Source organism: Thunnus maccoyii, chromosome 21, assembly GCF_910596095.1.
Source record: "Thunnus maccoyii chromosome 21, fThuMac1.1, whole genome shotgun sequence".
Lineage (NCBI taxonomy): Eukaryota > Metazoa > Chordata > Actinopteri > Scombriformes > Scombridae > Thunnus > Thunnus maccoyii.
In genome coordinates, this window is record NC_056553.1 from 18,311,800 (window position 1) to 18,329,388 (window position 17,589).

A 17,589-nucleotide genomic window follows, 5' to 3' on the forward strand; every position below is an offset into this window, starting at 1 on the left:
CGCACTAGGGGAGGGGGGGCAATTTATATGACACTCAAATGTGCTTGGACTTAATTTGCTGAACAATTAGCTTTTGCCTATATACACAGGACCTGACAGGGATATTTGATTGACAGAAATGTAACCCAATTAAAAGGCAAAGATGCGATTTTGGGAACCGGAACGTCCTGTTGGATTATCCAATGGGAGCGCAGTAAACGACAACTAGGGCTGTCTAGAATCGTCTGCTGACCAATAGGAGCGAGAGTTGTACGCCCGCAGTGATACACGACTCCGCCCTCGGCTGCCATCTCTGAAGTGAAGCGACGCCGCCGCTCTCGCGTAGAGTCCTCGCCTTTTTTATACACAATTAAGTAAATAAACTAGCTTCTTTGTCTTAATTAGGACCATTACCTGAAGGCAACGAGTGAAACAGCAGTCCCTGTTTATCGTGGTATGCTGTTTGAGTAGTGGCTGGGACTGTAGCTGGCATTTTATTCCCCATTTTAACTTTACTAAGCGGCGTTTTCCGCCGTTTTTTTTCCTCTCCGCCTCCCCGCTCCGCTCACTCTCCCCCCGTGTGTGTGTGTGTGTGTGAGTAGCGGCCTGTAACGGTGGTTTGGCCACGAGGCGCGTCGGTACAGTTGGATCAGGGCGATGGCGGAGTTCGGTAACGGACTGGCGGAGGAGTCTCTACTAGATTCAGACCCCGGACATCCCGAGCTGGAAGACCCGGGTGTCGGCGACGAAGAACCGGGGTTAGAAGAGGGAGAGGCCGCGATTGAAGACCCGGTAAGTGAAGGGCATTGTTTCAGCCACATGAATACGGGGATACATTTTGGTCATATCGGAGTACTCGGTGAAGGCAATAGCAACCGTTTTGTTGAAAAATTTCCCCACAAAAAATCTTTGGGTCACATGCCGTGTGCGTTACGATATTAACCGCCATTGTGGTTCACGCAGTGCAGTAGAAATGGGTGGTGACATGCGTGGTGTCGGCGGCCATCTTGGCGCAAGAGCGGCGCCAGTTTCTCTGCGCCAGGGAGCAGTTTGAGCCGTTGGGGGGTAAAAAAAAATGCGAGACGGAGATGTTAGAGACAGTTAACCGCCGCTGTGCGAATCTACCTGCTTGAGAAGGCGACCTACTGACGGTAATGTCACCTTTTTATTCCCGTTACCCTCAACATATGCTGGCTGCTGCGGCATTTCAGGCGCCGGTGTGTTCACATGCAAGATGACCGAGCGACGGCAGGCTAACGGGTAGCTTATCGCAGGCACCATCATCAAATGCTGCAGCCAGACTGACCAGCGGGACATGTCAACCGTAATGACCAGTCACCAGATAAAATGCGGCCTTTGTACCGTAAGCTACCGTTTGTATCGGGCTGCTGGCTAGATTTATTACCATATGATGATGGGTCTGTGATTGGCTAACAAGCTAGCTGGTTTGAACAAAGCTGGGGTGGAGATGGCAGACGTGCACCTGACTGTCTTTTGTCGTTTTTTTTTTTTTGGACTGGCAGACATAGGATTTGCTCTGTCCCGTATCTGTCTTTTGAAGATGCACAATCAGCGTTTTTCTCGGCCTGGTTTCCATTTCCAACACCTGTGCACTGATGCATATATTCCCTGGTAGTGTCTATATGCAGTATGTCCAGGTGGGTTTTTGGGGGTAGTAGAGCAACAGCAGATGCAGGGGGTTGCGGTATTTGAGGGGCTGGGTTTACATCCTTAAGTGTTTTGCTGGAGCAAGGAGAATTAGAGAAGGGAGGGGAGTGAAAGAGGTTGCACTGAATATGCGACAAAAAAAAATAGGAGCCACAACGTGTCAGTGCTGGATGGTTTATTGCAACAATCTCGCTGTGGTTGTGGATTACTTTCTCTTCCTTTCCACGATCTTGACATGCAGTTATGATAGTTGTACCTTTTTTTTTTTTTTTTTTTTTTTAATATATAAAGGTTGTTGACATTTCATCAGGCACATGGATACAAGAAGGCTAAGAAATGATGGTGTTATTATGAGCACGTGCAATATGTCACTATGCAGGGGCACTCCTCTCCGGTAAGAAGACTTGAATTTAATGTGATCTGCTAGTGGCCCTGCAGTCAGTTGTGTGCTGGTGTGGGTATCTGTCACTATAGGCAGCAGCCCTGGATGGAGCTGGAGTGACTCCCACTGTGCTGCAGTGCACCACTGTACAGGAGGGTCTGTTCTCACATGAGGACACTGTCATTTCTGTGTTGGCTATAAGAATATTTACATTGTTTTGGCACTGTTTGTTTTGTGGATTACAGTTTTTCTTCTGAGTTTAGATAAACGTCCTCAGTGTTGGGATTTCCTGTTGTGGTTCCAAGATGTCTCTTAATTGAATTTGAATAGCATTAAGACTGCAACAAATGCATTTTCTTATTGATTTAATATACCAATTATTTATTGACATGCTCTGTGTCATGTAGCCTATAAATAAATAAATCAGTAGCAATGCATCATCGGGTGCTTGAGCCAAAAGTTAATGTCTTGAAAATATTTTACTTTTCTGGCCAACATCCAGAAATATTAAAATTATGAGAATAATCAGCACTTATTCACATTTGTGTTATCAATGTCATGTATTTCTACATGTTAAACACCTAAAACAACGAATATTGGATTGAAATGTGTATTGATTATTTTGTTTACAAATGTTTTTACTATCATTTGGTTTCTGTGATGTTTTAATGCCATTACTGAACAGTGGTTTTGTTCAGGAAACACAAAAACTGAGGGTGCCTTACTGATTCATCAATTTTATTCCAGTGTTCTAAATATATGCAGGCATATCATGGGCAGATGGAGCGCTTTTATTTAATTGCTTAGAGGTCAAATTTCAAGTTATAGAAAGCAGCCACTGCCAAAATTATGCTGCATGGTAGGAAATATGGTTAACAATGTGGGATGAGAGGCAGTGTAACTATAGTGAATGTGCAAAACCAGCCAGACAGCACTTTTTTACATTATAATAGTCTCAATGTTGGATTTTATGGTTCAGGCAGAAACACTACATGTACTTGCTTTCCCTATTTTAGATTGAGGTCATGTTAAGATGACACCATCACTCAGGTTCAGCATCTCAAGTGTCTAGTCTAGTGTTGTCAACGGCATGTGATGAAAGGGTGTTATGGAAACATTTGTCAAGTTTGGTGGTTGGTCAGCTCTCGTTGGTGTAAGTATGATTATAGGACTTGTGATTAATCTTCCAGTGTATGGTTTTGTGCACATGATGGACTGACATTTGTGTCTGTGTTGCAGGAGCTGGAGGCAATCAAAGCCCGGGTGAGAGAGATGGAGGAAGAGGCAGAGAAGCTGAAGGAGCTACAGAACGAGGTGGAGAAACAGATGAATCTCAGCCCCCCACCAGGTGCGTGCGTGTGTGTGGTTTTTTGGGGGGAGGCCTCCCTTTCTACCCATCTGTCCATGTTTCTTGTTCCTCTCCTGACAATATAATCCAATAAAGGAAGCGTGTCATTATACATTTTAAAAATAATTAAATCTTCTATCTTTGTGACTTAAGTTCATTTTTTATAGAGATAGATAGATAGATAGATAGATAGATAGAAATAATTATAAAATATGGGATCAGTTTAGTGCATGCAACTATCAGAAAAATATCCACACCATGTTCTTGTCAGTACTCAGCCATTGTGCTGGTGTGCCGGTAGTAGGAAATTGCTTTAAAATTAGTTTAAAATTAGAATAACTTTAATCTGCATGTTTGTATTATGGCTGAACACTTAATTCAACAATAGATGATTTGCAAGAGACTGCACTTTGCTAGTGGAAGGCCTATTCAGACTGATTCATTGATAAAATGTGTAGTATACATGTTCAGCCTACATCAAGATGGAGATATGTTATTCAGATTGGCACATTCAGCAAAATTTAAATCACTTATAAGACGGAGAGAATGATGGTGCATGAAAGTTTTTTTGGCAGTACTTCAGAAGACATCACTATGAAGGAAATAGACCAAATTTCAGTCATAATTTTGTTGTAATTTTATGTAACCCTAAACCAGTTTCTGTTAAAAAAAAAAAAATCCAGATAACTATTTTCAGCACTTACCTCAAACAGGAAATTTAGTGTTGCCTTCAGAACCGTACTTTATACACAATTCTTTTCATTTGATGGACTTGCCAGTTGTAGAAATATTTGTATTATGTAGTTTGAGAAACAAGAGTTTTGAATGTTTCGATAGGAAAATATTATGTTGCTCATTTAGCTTTGTTCCCCCCACCTCTCCCCTTGTGTAGTCGGTCCTGTCATCATGTCCATCGAGGAGAAGATGGAAGCAGATGGCAGATCTATTTATGTCGGAAATGTGAGTAAATGTCTCTTCGTTGTCTCATGCAGAGGCTATATTGGCCACTTGATTTTTGTTGTAACTTTTGAGATAGTATTAAAGAAAAATCATCAAATTTTGTCATTGAATCATGATTTACAGTGTCTATAGACATTGCTCATCCCCCCTTGGAATTTTTCAGGTTTTATAGTTTGTGATTCCCCCCCCCCACACACACACAAATTAACAGAAAATACTTTTAATTTTCAGTTGTTGTTTTTTTTATTTTTTCAATTTCAATGGGCTTTATTGGCATGAAAGTTTCAAGAACAATGTCGCCAAAGCATCAAAATACAATTTGTCCAGTTCCTCTTTTAAATGTCAAACACATGGTAATCTATGCCAAGTATAAAGAGTACTGTAGTGGTTTTTGATACAAATGTATCTATAGTTTTCTGATTGTAGATAATTATCAAAATATACATCAAAGAATTTGAGAATGATATAGCCACCTTGAAGTGATTTGTAAAGGCACATTTGGCAGCAAATACATCCTTGAGTCTATGAGGTTTGGCATCAGTGTTGCAAATCTTGATACTGAACTTACACTTAAGTTCTGTCAACTAGCATGGTGGGTGTGAGTGTATCTGTGGCCATTGTCTTGTTGATAAATTAGCCCCATGTCCTGTTATGTGTTATGCCAAACATGGCATTTAGCATCAAGATTACAAAGCTAAAATTTGACACCATTAGATAGAGCTGCAGTGATTACCGCATTACCATGGTAATGCAATCAGGTCACGCCCACTGCAGAGTCAAGCTGATCACCGCTTCACCACTGAGTGAGCGACTCAAGTGATGGGACATTAGTTATTCTCTCAGGCTTGACATAAAGAATGACGTACTTGCTGAATGCCGACCATTAGTCATGCTGCAAAATCGACCTCTTAATGACAACACAGGAATAAAAACAGACATTTAGATTATAGAGGCTATAAGGAATAGACAACTACAGGAATAAATGCATTCGAAAAGTTTGCCGTATTGGTCCCAATATAAGATTGTTGTTTTTTTTCCCTCCTAGAAATACGTCTGAAAAAGTGGGGTTGTTTTTATATTCGGGGTGTAATTACATGTTCACAACATCAGATTCTTTTTGAACAACTCCAGGGTTTCCGTCAAAAACTGAGCCAAACGTGTTACCGGTGATATATGGGCATACACTGATTATTTACCCACGGACCCCACCATCGTTTTTTTTTTTTTTTTTAAATACAAATAAAACTCATGCAGTGAATTTTCACGGATCAACTCCCACATTCATCAAATAAAAAAACTCATTTGAAAGTATTAAGCGTTTTATCAATACTTAGTCAAATGACGGACAGTACAATTATAAACTGAAAGTGTCTGCTCGGTGACCGTGGAGCAGTAGCAGAGTTGCAGCACAGAAAAATGGAAGGAGACCCCTGTCCTCCCTCCTGCTCTCTTCTGTAAACACACGTAGCTGTTAGCGAGCAGCTGCTCTCATGTCTCCCCGGGTCTCGCTGCTTATTTTCGGCAGAAATAAGCAAGACAGGGGACCTTGGCTTGGGTCTTGAGAAGTTTTAGCATTTATTCACCAACAAATAGGCTGAACTGTACACACACACACACACACACATACAGCTATACAGTTAACTTATACTGCTAGCGGTCGCTGTAGCTATTCCTTGAAGGAGCTATGCTACAGTTTAGAAAACATCTTAAAATACTTCTAAAAAAAAATTCCCCGATGCTTATGCCTGGCGAGAGGGTCAAATCAGGCCCCTCGAGCCACCAGGCTTACAGTACACTGGTGGAAACCCTGAACTCCTACACAAATGTTTGCATTGCTAGGCTAGCGAGTGTCTTAAAGTCTGTTTATAGTGAGTATAGTGAGTGTGTTAACCAGTCAGCCCTAAAAGTGGTTCTAATTTCCAGTTAGTCCAGTTCAACCTGCAGGAGTTTCGTGAAACTATTTTTCTGCCACGGAGGAAATAAATTCATGATGAGTGAAAACGAGTCCAAAGTGTCTTCCGACGTCTCTACTGCAGAAATGAATATGTCAAGCTGCCAAATACCACTGTGACAGATGATAAAGAGCTCAAAAAGACAAACAGGCAGTCTTATGAGCCTGGTAGGAGAGTGTGTGAGTACCTAACTAGATTATGGTGTAAGTTACATCAAGTATTTTTCCGTCGTCTTATAATCAGGGTCGCCTTATATTCAGGCCAGTACAGTATCTAGAAACCAATTCTTTTATAACGTCTGAGGTTTTTTTTTTTCATGGTGGTTACCACAACGGTTTGAATGGCTTCGCTAATTTGTGTGATAATGGAAAAAAAATCAATACCATGGCAGCCGTCCTCCACTTTGTTTCAGATTCTCCAACAGTGGCTTTGTTTTTGCAAAGGCAACAGTGATAGTATGCACAGTGTCTCTCAGCTAAGGAAACCTGTTGCCCCCTCAGAGTTGTTTAGGTGGCTACCCCCGCTGGTGTCTTTCTTACACAGCTATTTAGGGATGCCTGCTCCAGGCAGATTTAAAGCCTCTGTATTCATTCCTTTTTCTAAAGACTAACCTAACTGAACCCCCTCACATCAGAAACATTCCTTCTTGGGGTATTTTTTGAGAATTTTTAATTTATTAACTAGCAGGTTGACCTTACAGGTATAAGTGTATTTAACCTAAAATCATGCACACTAATTGCACATCACTCAAATTCCCATTTTACTTTTACAAATTTTGGCTGCTCCAGTAGTAATTTAGGTGCTTCACAGTAAATATTTGGGCTTTTGTTGGAAGATTTTATGCATCCACCATGATTCTGTGTAGTAAAAAGTCTGTGTATATATATATAATATAATATATATATATATATTACAGTTTCTGCCTCAATATTTGGGACAGAGAACAAAGATGTTGGTGTGGATTTGTTTCACAGCCATACACAAAATCTTAGATGTTAAAACCTAAACACTGAATCTTATTGTACGGAGCAAAAATAAATCTTAAATCTTAATTAATTGTAAATGTACATGCTCAAGTAATGGCGATGCAACTCTCTTGATGTCTAACCTTTTATCCTTTCTGTCTTCAGGTGGACTACGGTGCCACGGCAGAAGAGCTTGAGGCTCACTTTCATGGCTGCGGTTCAGTAAACAGAGTCACCATCCTATGTGACAAATACACAGGGCATCCCAAGGGGTAATAAATCAACATAATACCTTTTCACTATACAGTTGTTGAATGGGTGGAGGAGTTGATTACAGCTTATTATCTTGTGAGGCAAATATACAAGGTAACCCAGTTGACAAAGAGATAAGGGAAACCGTAGGTGGAAAGATTTAATTGAGCGTTAGTACAAACGACGGAGTCTTCCCAAAGGCTTGCTAGAGCTCAGCAGTTGAACTCTCAAAGAATGTGGTTTTCTTTTGTTAGAAAATCCAGGGCAGACAGAAATGGTTGCCCGGGACTAGATTTTTATCATTGTCAAACATTTTGAGTTCTGGTTGCACCTCTTGGCAACCACTTTTCCTGAATGCTGCTGTTACATCAACTCCCACCAGAGGGGCTTCAACTTTATACAAACTGGGTTATTCACCTGGAGGGGAATAGGTTTCCTTTTATGAACTAGTCATTTGTTACCAATGGTGGCAATGAACAGGATTTGCTATCAGAATACATCAATGATATGCCTGTGATGAATCAAGATAATGGTGCTATCATGCTCTCATGTTGCTTTTTGCTGTACTTTTGTAGTTGAATGGCCATTGATTCCTTTGATGTTTTTTTTTTTTTCTTCCCTCCAGGTTTGCCTATATTGAGTTTGCAGACAAAGAGTCTGTTAGGACAGCCATGGCTTTGGACGAGTCCCTTTTCAGAGGAAGGCAGATAAAGGTAAGTCAAGTTCAATTTTCTGATATTTGTTTTTTCCCTCAGTGTAATTTAGTGACGCTCACACTGCAGTTTCAGGAGTCACAGGTCACTATGGCAAGAAAAGAGGTACTATTGTAAGAGAATGGGAAATTATTGTGGTTCATTTTCTCTTATTAAGAAGCAAAAACAAGGTTAGTCCTTGTGATGGAGCTTCATCATTGTCAATTGTCCAACTTGGAACACTTGCTGCATTTATAAAATGAACTGAAACACACAAAATAATCCCAGTGACCACCATAACTAAACGGTTGCAGAAGAAACACTGTTGGCTTCATGTAGCTGCTGCTGTTGCTTGGAGTGACGGTGGCAGGAACTACTTTGATCACTGTGCCAGTTCGGGGTGGGTTTGACAGGTTTGTTCTGATTGGCTGAGTGGGTACATGCAAGTTAGCCTGTTAAAAAGACTCCCTTTGTACTTATGCAGTAGGGTTGCAAAATCTTGCCTTCATGCTTCTTGCTAGGCATTACAGTAGCTCATTTTAATGATTGATTTTGCTAATGGTTGAAACTGGCTTGTGTAGTTTGGTGTGAGAGGAAACATTTCATATTCTTGGATCACTGAGGAACGTGATTGGAAACACAAGTATAATATCACCCACAGAATGCTAAACAGATTTCTTACATTATCCAAATTGAAAAGAAATTGTGTGAAATGAACACATTTCTAAAGAAATTAACTGTGGAACCGTTTCATGGCTATAAGTTTTCCGTTCTGGTCCGTGAACACAAAAGCTGTCGAGAAAAGAGCCACAACACTCTGAATCTTGTTAGTTTGTGTAACGGTCTCTTGCTCAAATCTCACACCTCAGGTGGGCGCTAAGAGAACAAACAGACCAGGCATCAGCACCACAGACCGCGGCTTTCCACGGGCTCGATTCCGATCACGGGGAGGAAGCTTCTCGTCACGTGCACGCTACTACAGTGGCTACACACCACCCAGAGGCAGAGGACGGGCCTTCAGGTGAGCTGACGCCAAGACGCCTCACTTCTGACAGCGTGGGAGAGCACTGCACCCGCATGCACAGCATCTCACTCACTGTTTCCACTGAAGGGGAAGGGAGGACAGGACAAACAACAAAGCCCATCATGACCAGCCAGAAGTAGCAGCTGGTGTTAAAAGATTTACATAAACCCACAATTATGATGATTTTTATTGCTCTTTTGTTGTGCAAATGAGGGATGCAGCTAGGAAGAAAAACAAGTATTGGACAGTTTTTGCCACAACTGCCTGTCAGGTTATAAAAATGATAAACTATTCCACGGCATATTAGAACATTGCGTCTTGTGGCCTACAATGATAGGGTTAACATTGCCCTCTCCCTGTATTTTACCACGACAAGAATAAATAGAGGAGGAATCAGTGATCGTCTACACGGAAAACTAATCTGAGAATATGAGGAAAAACATGGACCCTGGGCTGGCCTCAAATAGATAACGAATGGAAAATAGACTAGTGCAAATGTTTGTGCACTTCATGCAGCTGGAGCTACTGCCCACCACACTATTCCCAGCTGCATGCATTTTTTAAACTCCAGACTTAATTGGGCAGAATAGTATGGAGTAGGAAAATGGTTTCTGAATGTGGTCACATTGAAAGAACTGAAAAGAATGAGCAGGAAGGTAAGTTAAGAGTGAAGCTGAAAAGATATTTTGCTTTTATGATTGGATAGTATAGAGAAGGTAAGTACAGAAAGGTCAGAGTAGCAGTTTCTAATTAATGGAGAGGAGGTTAAATATCCAAAAAGTTTTACCCATTCCTTTTGAAATCAAGAATTTGGGTTCAGTGTTCTAAGATATCAGCTAATTGCTGTCCTCAAATATAGTCAAAGACTTGTAAAAACGTAAATCATATTTTATCATGATATCCACTTCAGTATTACTTGTAATCTGGTCATCATGGAAGGGATTATTTCACTCAGAGACACAGATACTGTATTAACACAAATGTAATAGAAACACAGACACACACACACACAAACATGCCATGTAGTCAGTTTTAGAGATCACATCACATCAGCTTTGGGATGGTGCAGCTCATTGCATGCCACATCACACAACCATTTCAATGGAGGCAAACAGACTCTGTGCACATCAATTTGTCCTTCCCAGGCTGTACATACTCTGTTAAGTTGGATCTGTTTTTGGGTCAGTGCCAATGCAATCTCCTGCAATTTAATGATAGCAGGTACTAGTGCAAGGCTCTAGCAGCTGCATGTAATGGTTTGAGAAAGATTGGAAGGTTATTTTCATGGCAGTTGAGAGTGCAAATCATTTGCATAACTGAGAGGTTTAGGTTGTGTTGACGAGCAGTATGATAACTAAATGAAGTACGTCATTTACAGTGACCGTGCTTTCATTCTACTGCAGTCTTGTGTTTAATGCTCCATATCATCAAAACATGTTGCAACTGGAAATCGTAGTGCTTCCTCTGGTGTTCTGATAGGCATGTAAACCCTCAGTTTGGTTTGCCATTACTGTGATCCACATTGAACAACAGGAGAAGCCTGGTGCTGATCAGAGTGATGTGCACTGGGATTCTAGTGGCTCTCCACATACAATGTTTGTGAAGTGAGATAAGATCTCTCAATGATTTTGGTCACATAAGTATGAAATTCTGTGGGATTCACTTGAGAGCTCTGCTGTGGGGCTCCGTGAGTCTCCAGTCCTGTTTCCACTGCAAGGCTAAGTCACGGCAGACTAACTGTTTACAGGATTTATCAAAACTTTTTTTGTTAATTTCCTTGGGTTGGCTTTATGTAAATGAGATAATGCAAAAAATAATTCCATTAGTTAATATAAATGAGATGATGTGAAAAATATGAGAGGTTGTTGTGGAGGTAATTGAAACACAACCTACTGGCCCCTCGAATACATTATGGCGAGCCTTTGTAGGGAGCAAGGCTGCAAAGAGTCTCACTCCATGTAAGCCCCAGGGTGGAGCTCTATCTGTGAAGCCATCTTGTTTTTTCTGTTGAGACTGAGAAGGGAGGTGTGGTGCCAAACACATTGATCAGCATGCCAACTTCCTCACACATGCACTGAGTTTTGAAACAGAGAGATTCTGATTTGATCGCTTGTGGAAAGCATGTGGAACCCTTAGGCCCTGGACCATTGCTTAATACTTAATGTTTTAATAAACGAAGAACTTTTTCCAGAAAAAAGACACTGCAGCAGTAATTTTGGAAAAAGCATAAAAGCCTTTATTTCAGTGATTTAACAGTTTCTTCTGAGAACCCTTCATTAAGTCCATTTTATCTTGTGTGCTTTTCTTGTTTCATTTTTGACCTTGCTCCTGACTCGTGTAGTTGTGCAGTGAATTACCAGTTTAGTGAGGCTGCCTCTGAATAATTTCTAGAGAGGGTTACATTTCTGTTAGGGGTGTAACGGTACACAAAATTCACGGTTCAGTATGTACTGCGGTTTTAGGGTCACGGTTCAGTACATTTTTGGTATGGCAGGAAAATAAAGGAAGAAAACAATATAAACTAGAGAAGCATTGATCGATCGGCCACTAATCAAAAATGACTGATTGGCCATGACTGGTGACTGTCCCTGATCAGTCTCTGCTCCCATCAGTCAAATTTACACGGCAGCACAGACGGTACAGCCACACACATACAAACGCGCAATAATACTAAATGCAGAAACTTGCATGTCTGCTGCCATTTTTTAACTTGTCTAAATATTAATTTAATGGTTTTATTTACTGGCAACATGTCGCACCATCATCACAACCACCAACAGGCACGACACAGACGACGGCCTGAACCCGGGCTACACCCGGACCATCCTGGGTCTGCTCAGGATGGGATAGATGGTGAGTCAGTCCAGGCCAAAGTAGCCATTATGTAACAGAGAGTTTACATGCCGGGACGTGTTTAGCTGTTGACACACAGTTAACGTGAAAGCAGGTGTGGCTCTGCTGTTAATACTGCTGTTGTTTTTGTTTATATTTGATTTAGTTTAACCTCTTTCTCATTATCTGATACACTGACATGAATCCTGCTGTGTGTTTCAATCTGTAGGGAAAAAATATAAAATAGTAAATTTGAATTAATACAAGTGATAAATATTATTAATCTAGATATAATGACCAAAAAGAACTATAAACCCGTTGAGTGCTGCAAATCACCATTAAAATGACATCAGAGTTGATATAAAGTGCTTTTTTGATTACTGTAAAAAGATAATATTCAGGGAATTAGAAAATATTATAGGTGGAGAATAGGATGTGAAAGTACTTTGTGGTACCCACCAGGGTTTATCTGCACCACTGACAAATATTTTAAAGTATTTTTACTTTGAGTTGACTTCAATGAACTTTAAAGTTCATCATGTAGTTAGAAAACCAAATACTGTGTTTATGTTTTATATGAACAGTGTTTTACAAACATACAATTCCATCAAAGAAAAGTTACAAAAATGTTTGTATGCTGTCAATTATAACTCTTAGAAAGAAAGCAAATTGGAATCGGCAGGTCAGACATAAAAGAAAAAGTCTATTTAGTTGTGCTGCGGTGGAAAAGGAAAACAACCTTTCTATTTCTTACAAGGAGTCAAAACACCTGCTGACAGCTGTTTTATGCTGATTTATGGTCGCTGAGAACTGGTTCTTACGACATGCTGTCCGACCACATCAGAAATCAAATGTGTTTATAGTTGTTCTGAATGGCTTCATTCAAAGGCGGAGTGAAAAGCGACTGTTACAGAGAGGGGAGGGGCACGATGAGAACCGATATCGTTTTAAATATGGAGATAACGATGCATATTTTAATAACAGCAACAACACTACATGAGCAGGGGTAACCAGGGTAACTTGGCTAAGCTGGCGAGCATACATCCATGAGCATGCTACAGATGATTGGTTCACTGCCAGAACGTTTGGGTGCAACTCTTGTGTTATTGTTCCACATGTCGGAGTAACTATTTTGACAGTAATTGTTTGGGTCAGCGAGGAAAGTCACATACTGAACCGAACATCTTGGACTGAAAGGTTCAGGACGAATACACGAACCGTTACGCCCCTAATCTCTGTTCATTCCTTTGTGTTAGAGTGTCTGAACCTCAAGGTCAGAATCTCTCTAATCACTCTGTGTGCTTATCCCAACCACTCCCACACATACCAAGAAACCCTAACCCTGCCAGTTTACTCGCTGGGATTTGGCCCAAGCTGCAGGACAAGGCACACAAAGACGCGAGGAGAAGCTGAGGGGATTTTCATATTAAATCAAGTCTCCAGAAGCTGAAAGTACTGATCATGGGCAGTTTACAAGCCGAAAGACTTATTTGCATTTGGCATTAAAAGCTTTAATTTAGCTTGTTGTTTTGTAAGCATATGTCAGACATATTGTCATCTTTGAACTTTAAAGTTCTGTCTGACTGTTTTGCAGTTATTTTAAGCTAATGAAAATCCAGCAGCAAAGCGGAAAAAGTCCATTAACCTCAGAAGACTCTGCTAAAACACACACACATACACACAATGTAATAGCTGAAGATTTTTAATATGTTGTTCCCACAGTTTTGTCATTCAGATTAAAGCTGGCAGTTCCAAGGTCACGAGAGGCTGAATTGTTTTCGTCATCAGTAATTTAACTGTAATGACTGTACTAATAGTAATCTGTTATTATGAAACACCCTTGTGGGTATTATTGATGGCTACATAATGTATCTTCTCACTATCTAGCAGCATTGGTTAATATGCAGTAATCACCCACAGAGAATAGCATGCAGAGAAGCGGAGTGTTGTTTCACTTGATCTGGCCTTGATCACTTCTTGCAGAGGAGAGCAGAAAGGCTGACATCAGGAATTCATCTCTAGTCTCCTTTAAGATTGCTGCAGTTGAACAGAATCAGGCTCAGATCTGAACAAAATAACACTTTTCACTGGTGCCTTGTCTTGTTGTGGGAACACATCCATGGTGAACAAAAACATATGGCCTGTTCAAAATCTTTGCATTGATCTATTATGAGCTTGGGAAGATTTCATAGTCCTCTGTTAACATTAAAGCGTTTTCATTATTGATTGGCTTTGTATTTACAAGGAGCCAGCAGGTATTTTCTTTAGAGGCTGATGTGAAGCTTAATTTGCCAGAACTTAATAGTATTACAGGACAATGCAGCCAAATAGTGGCGTTTATCTAGTGCAGGAAACAGTCAGGGAGCAAAGAACAATTTTAACATTCACTCTAAAGGTATTTTTCGCTGGTATTGCATCCATTAACATCATGCTTGTCATCTTCCCAAGTTGGCATAGTGAAAAGCCAAGATTTTGATATGAGCCAGAAGACCCACATACTGTACTCATGAAGTAATCTTTTGTTGGTTTTTTTTTTTTTTTTTCTGTGCATATGTAGAGTGTATGTCCTTGCATGTACATGAACCCACACACACACACACACATATACATACCCCAACTCAGATTCACCTTTACAGCGTTCACTCCCAGAAACGAGGGTTCATTACTGCAGCCTGACCTCAGCATCTAGTCTAACATCCACTGGTTTCAGTCCCAGTGTGTGACCTTTTTGTGTTTGTTGCCACTAAATGCTCTGTTTGTATGTGTGTGAAAGAGAGAGAGAGCGAGAGAGAGGGGGGTGATGTATGGAGAGGTTGCTACCGCCTGGCTTTTGTGTATGTGTCAGATAGTGTTTTGAGTGTGTTCACCAAAGAAAAATAACAATGCAGTTGTGAGTCCTGTCCCCCAAATTGTCTGTGCGCGTGTGCGTGTGCGTGTGCGTGTGCGTGTGCGTGTGTGTGTGTGTGTGTGTGTGTGTGTGTTTGTGTGTGTGTGTGTGTGTGTGTGTGTGTGTGTGTGCACTGTCTTGCTGGGGGTATATGTGTGGTGCTGTTTGTCCTCAAGGTCTTTCCCCCACAGTGACCCCAGAGGCGGCTCTCGCAGAGAGAGACAGAGAGAGAGAGAGAAAGAGGGAGAGAGAGTGCCTTTGCTGTCCCCTCACACCCACACCCACTAATCATTATCTTTATATCTGGAAATTAAACACTTTTCCTCTCTTGGCAAAGCTGCTTTCAGCTTTTTTCAGCACTGTAGTTCATTCTTCCAGATTGATTTGTTGTAACGCAACACCTTGTAAGATCAAAGGCACAATACCGTTAAGATGGTATGTCTATTAAGTGATTTGTGAACCCTGTCATTCATTTTGATATATATAAATATATTCTTTCCCCCCTTCAGTTTACCTCTAGGACTGAAATTTCAGCAGACCCTTTCTCTGCCCACAATCGCACACATACCACATATCTATAATATAATATCACACCAGGAAATTGGTGTCCGTCTTCTTAAGCCAACCAGAAAAAAACTCACCCTCTTTTTCTCTCTCTTTTCCAGGGGCCGAGGGCGAACAACATCGTGGTATTCCCCTTACTAAACACCCCCAACCCCTTCCCAACACTCCCTTACTATCAACCCTCTCCCCTCTCTGTTCCCATTTAAAAACACACACAATGAAAAAAAAAAAACAAAAAAAAACAACTCCCCTTCCCCAACAATAAAAGAAGAGAACCCCCCAGAAGAGAGAAAAAAAAGACAAAAAAGGAAAGAAAAAAAAAAACTTCTTCTGGACAGAGAGACTGACTGGCCGCAGTGTGCGATTGTGTGTGAGCGTGCGTGTGCGGAGGTTGATGCGGTCACCCCTGGTAAGGTATAAGTTGGCCATTGGGGGGAGAACGTGGTGGCAGTTTTTCTTTATTTGTTTTTTGTTGGTTTTGAGGGTGGGGGGGAGGGGATGATGGTATCTCAGGCTGCAGATGTGTCTCCTTTGGTCTGGCTGTGACCTCCTGCTTTCACACCATCACCAACACAGCCCACCCACTCACCCACCACCAATACAAGAAGGAAAAAAAAAAAAAAAAAAAAAAAGAGAACAGGGGGGGGGACAGCTACAAGAAAAGATACTGTGTTCTGTTTTTTGTTTTTAATGTACTGTACATGTGTGAAACTTCTGCTAGCCAGAGTATTGTTGTTGTGTTTTAAGTTTGTGGCTTGGAGTATATCATTACCTCCCCACCCACCCACCCTCCACCCCTTTTGTGTCCGCCGTTCTCTGCCTCTCTCATCCTTACCCTCCACCCCCATCTCCCTGCATTTTATAACTCATTTGCCCCCCCCCCCCCCCCCCCCCCCCCCCCCCTCCTCCTCCTCCTCTTTGGCTCATCACACCATGGATTGTGTTATTTGCTGTCCACACTGATCTCTGGACAGTGACGGACCTTCGGTGTTCCGTGGGATTGTACATCCATAATTTTTTTTTTTTTTTTTTCTCCCCCCCTTTTTTCTGGAGGGTGGGGTTCTTTGCTGTGCAGCCAACTCCCCACCGCTCGTCCATACCTGTCACCCCCAACTCAGGCATGGCCGCAGCTTGTTTTATTCTTTTGACAGGCATCAATGTTTTTATTTCGTGCAACCCCCTCCATCCCCCCACCCCCCTTTTTCCCCCTCCCCTCCCCTCCCTCCCTCTGTGCTCCTTGTCTCCCGTCTCTCCTCCTCCTCCCCCCCCTCCTCTCTCTGTATATTAGACCACTTCTTGTCGTTTCAGGTTTCAGGACCAGTGGAGGCTGACGACCCCTCCCCAGGTGGCGCAGGCCCCCCCCACTGTCTCTGCAGCGTCTCTCTCTCTCTCTGCTCCCGCTATGCACACTCACCCCATCCTGTCCGTGTGGGGGGGCGGGGGAGGGGGGCAGGGCGACCACAGGCCCGCCGCGGGGGGCATTTACTACAACAGCAAACGCTGATGATGCTTTTAGTCCTTTTCACACTTCAACTCGCGCACACAAACACACACATTGATGACACACACATACACACACACACACACCTGTTCAACATACACCACAGCACACTGCAGTACAGATGGCACTTAACAGGCCGTCAACCCAACACATGATTTATATACAGAGAGCTGAAGCCAACATAGCTGAGTGGCAGGCAGGCAAGTTTGCGTGAGAGTGAGGAAGGCAGGACCAGAGACAAGGGTGTTTTTTGGGGTGTACAGTGCGGACCTTAAGGCGCCCCCTTTCTCTGACTACGCGCAGTGCAGTCACGGCTTGTCTGAGGAAGGCTGATGAGCTAACGGCATTGATTATTAATTTAATGAATGGAGTGGGCCGGAGCTGTTACTTTAGGGCGGGGAAAGACAGGGGTGGGGTTTGTGTGGAGACTTTTTTTTTTTCTTTTTGAAAAAAGGGGGAGTGGGTTTGAACAACAAATGTTTTGCTTTTTTTATTTTTATTTTTAACCCATGAGTCTGTAATTAGGAGAAAAAAAAAATAAAGACATTGTGTAAAAATGAGACTGTGTTTGTGTGAGTTTGTC

General features: G+C 41.8%; 1 protein-coding gene across 4 annotated transcripts; it reads left to right on the forward strand.

Moving 5' to 3' along the window:
• Positions 1 to 262: 262 nt before the first annotated feature.
• On the forward strand, positions 263 to 17,459 carry pabpn1 (poly(A) binding protein, nuclear 1). Of its 4 annotated transcripts, none has more exons than XM_042399090.1 (8): positions 263 to 353; positions 582 to 771; positions 3,269 to 3,377; positions 4,270 to 4,337; positions 7,420 to 7,526; positions 8,132 to 8,219; positions 9,068 to 9,219; positions 16,814 to 17,457. In XM_042399090.1, exons 2-8 carry the CDS (start codon positions 637 to 639, stop codon positions 17,007 to 17,009), a joined length of 855 nt encoding a protein of 284 aa, XP_042255024.1. In that variant the 5' UTR covers positions 263 to 353; positions 582 to 636; the 3' UTR covers positions 17,010 to 17,457. The 4 variants fall into 4 exon arrangements, with proteins under 4 accessions (XP_042255024.1, XP_042255023.1, XP_042255025.1 ...); XM_042399089.1 differs by having other exon boundaries at positions 273 to 433; XM_042399091.1 differs by lacking the exon at positions 16,814 to 17,457 and adding an exon at positions 15,607 to 15,794 and having other exon boundaries at positions 275 to 771.
• The last annotated feature ends 130 nt before the right edge of the window (positions 17,460 to 17,589 follow it).